At 46.4% G+C, this 2,660-nt stretch overlaps 1 protein-coding gene across 1 annotated transcript; it reads right to left on the reverse strand. All coding sequences in view use genetic code 11, as the record gives it.

Moving 5' to 3' along the window:
• Positions 1-794: 794 nt before the first annotated feature.
• EGR_06376 (Oncosphere antigen A) lies at positions 795-2,278 on the reverse strand (the record flags this gene model as incomplete). Its single annotated transcript, XM_024495625.1, has 4 exons — positions 795-1,012; positions 1,192-1,500; positions 1,676-1,978; positions 2,245-2,278. 4 exons carry the CDS (start codon positions 2,276-2,278, stop codon positions 795-797), a joined length of 864 nt encoding a protein of 287 aa, XP_024349901.1.
• Between the last annotated feature and the right edge of the window lie 382 nt (positions 2,279-2,660).

Consider the following 2,660-nt stretch of genomic DNA (forward strand, 5'->3'; position numbering starts at 1 on the left):
AGCCGATGCTGCGTGAAATTCAAGTTGTCTTTTTGAGATGCCAAACAAATGGCCTCTGTTTTCTCAACAACCTCCGTTATGCCTCACCTTTTAAATTCCCAATTCGCCTAACTAATCTGAGTTGATTCTTGCGTTTGTTGCTGATCTAAATACTTTAAAAGCCCGTACATGCTTTATTTACTGGTGGTTGTTAGTGCACCCATCAAATGCCTCACCCAGTGCATCCCATTGCCTGGACTGCCACCTCACCTTGTGTTAAGGCTTGCATGTAGAAAATTACGCCATTCATCAGTACCCGAGTTTGAGCCTGTGTGCGCCTGAATGCGTCGCTGTCACTGGGTCGACCCAGTCACACACAACTGGTGGTGCCCGATTCGTCTTCCACCTGGAGTGAATAGTAACGGAGTTGTATCGCTTTAAGGCAGTAAGTAGGCAATGACGATGAAGTGACAGAGAGTGAGGTGGTTTCTAATGTGTATTGTGCCTTCAAACCCCTTCTACACGGCAACATCAGCATGCAAATCAGGCAGTCAATTCACTCATAGTTCACATTGATCTGACCAAACCCACCATAATGCAGTAAAGCCGGTTGCGGCCAAAGAAAAATACAATGATTTGCTTAAATTTATATTAGCTGGTGAAGAAGTACCCGCGATGTTTGTTGAATTGATGACTAAGTAAGGACGAGTAATTGTCGACAGGACCATGGCAGGATTATTGAATCCTGCGACGAAAAATGATGTGTTTGATGAGTGACAGTCTTAACGGGTGAAGTTGGTGGAGAAAGCACGGACTTAGGAAAAAGCTCCTCCAAGAACCGTCAACATGGAAGTGAACAAGGCAATGGTGGTAGATCCGATGGAAGAGGAGCCGGTGGAAGTAGATGCGCCAAGTAAGGGGGTCTGTGTAGGTTTGTACGTCTTTGCTACTACAGGTGTTGATGTAGTTCCCCCAGTCGTGACAACTGCGCCTTCCTCGTCTAGCCGAAACAGGACATTTTCCTTATTATCTCCTCTAATGCATGCACATCAACGAGCTGTTAACTGTGTAACATGAGGCAAATAATAAAAGGCATCTTGCGGTATTTTGATGGTAGTGTCACAAAAGCCCTATTCTGAGCTAATTCCCCAGTACTCTTGTCAATTTTGATTTACAGCACAGTGTTTGATAAGACAATTAGGGGGGACTCACCTCCTTTCATCTCTGGTGTGGTTGTTGTCTTTAAAGCACTATAAACACCGATGTATTCAAAGTTCGGCGAAGATTTCAGTTGACTGTGTGCACAAACAGAGGCAGAAACGTTTTGTCCTGGCTCCAATCCGGTGAAGTTATAGAAGCCAGTTGGGGGGACTTTGATGGAGTCCTGGGATTCTTCATTGATCAACCAAAAGATGATGTAGTCGGTAATGCCATCGTAGAATTCAGCTGGCGGATCCCATGTCATGTGCACCGTATGCGAGTCGATTGCTTCAAGTCTCACATTTCGCGGAGTACTCTTATCTGCACAGTACAGAATGGGTATGTTTGTCATTACATGCGTGGATGGTGATAGCTTCCCATGCGTGCCCATGTAAATCAGTGTGGATGTGGCAAAGTGAAGCATCAAGGTGACTGAATGGCAAGCAGTTACTGTTTGCACATAGGCAGAGTAGTAGTGGTGGAAAGGAGGACAGACCTCGATCCATTCCTCTAAATGTCACTGGGTCTGCCATCTCGCTGAATGTATTGGGCCGCTTGAGTCCACGTACCGTCAGTGCATGTGCTGTTAACGGACTCAGTGACCTTGAATACGTTGTCGGCCTTTGAGCAGTAAGGTTGACCACTGAACGCCAGGGAGTTTCAGAGTCGAGGACACCGGTCTTCATGAGGACCTCGAAACCATCAAACACTCCTTTGGCTCCCCCAGGGTTGTGTATCGATAAGTATATATAATCGTAAATAACGTAGAAAGATGCAGTGAACGTCGGTTTTGGCAAGCCTGCAACAGCGGAGATGAGATTGTTATGCAGACATATTTGCCCCAAATAGAGCAATTCTCTTCACGTGATTAGTCCAGCATAGGCTTTCGGTCCATAGGAAGGAGAAAACATCTGTGTTGACGATTTGATTAGTTAATGCATTACGTAGGTCCATGTTCGTCTGTTTCGAGTGTGCCAGCTTCCACGACGTAAGCGCAACCTGACTTTTTCTGCAACTAGCCAGTAGCAGTGGGTTGGTCTTGGTGTGCCCAGGTGGGACACTTACCAAAGTCAATCAAGTGTGTAAATGCCTGTGGCATGGCTGCATTAGAGTCAATTCAATCCTCCCATCCATGTTGCATGAAAGCGGACATATCGAAATGCAAACGCATTGAGACAAAGACCCGCTAAGCAAAGTGTGGGTGAGAGATGAAAGGCGCGTTAAATGCCAACACGAAGGCCGCGGCGAGGGGAGGGTAGGGTAGGGTAGGGTAGGGGAGGGGAGTGGGGAGTTAAATAACGGAAGCGAGCATGAGCCCACACAGTCGTGACAAGCTAGTGTGATGTGATGGGGAAGAAAAAGACCAAGAAGAAGCAGCTTACACCCTTATCCCAATTTTAGGCTGTGTATGGCAGGAAACATCCTGTAATCTTGTCAAAATACCCCATAGGTGAGTTGACCATGGTAGGGCATTGAAAGAT

This window comes from Echinococcus granulosus (assembly GCF_000524195.1).
Source record: "Echinococcus granulosus chromosome Unknown EG_S00056, whole genome shotgun sequence".
In the NCBI taxonomy this organism is placed as follows: Eukaryota; Metazoa; Platyhelminthes; class Cestoda; order Cyclophyllidea; family Taeniidae; genus Echinococcus; species Echinococcus granulosus.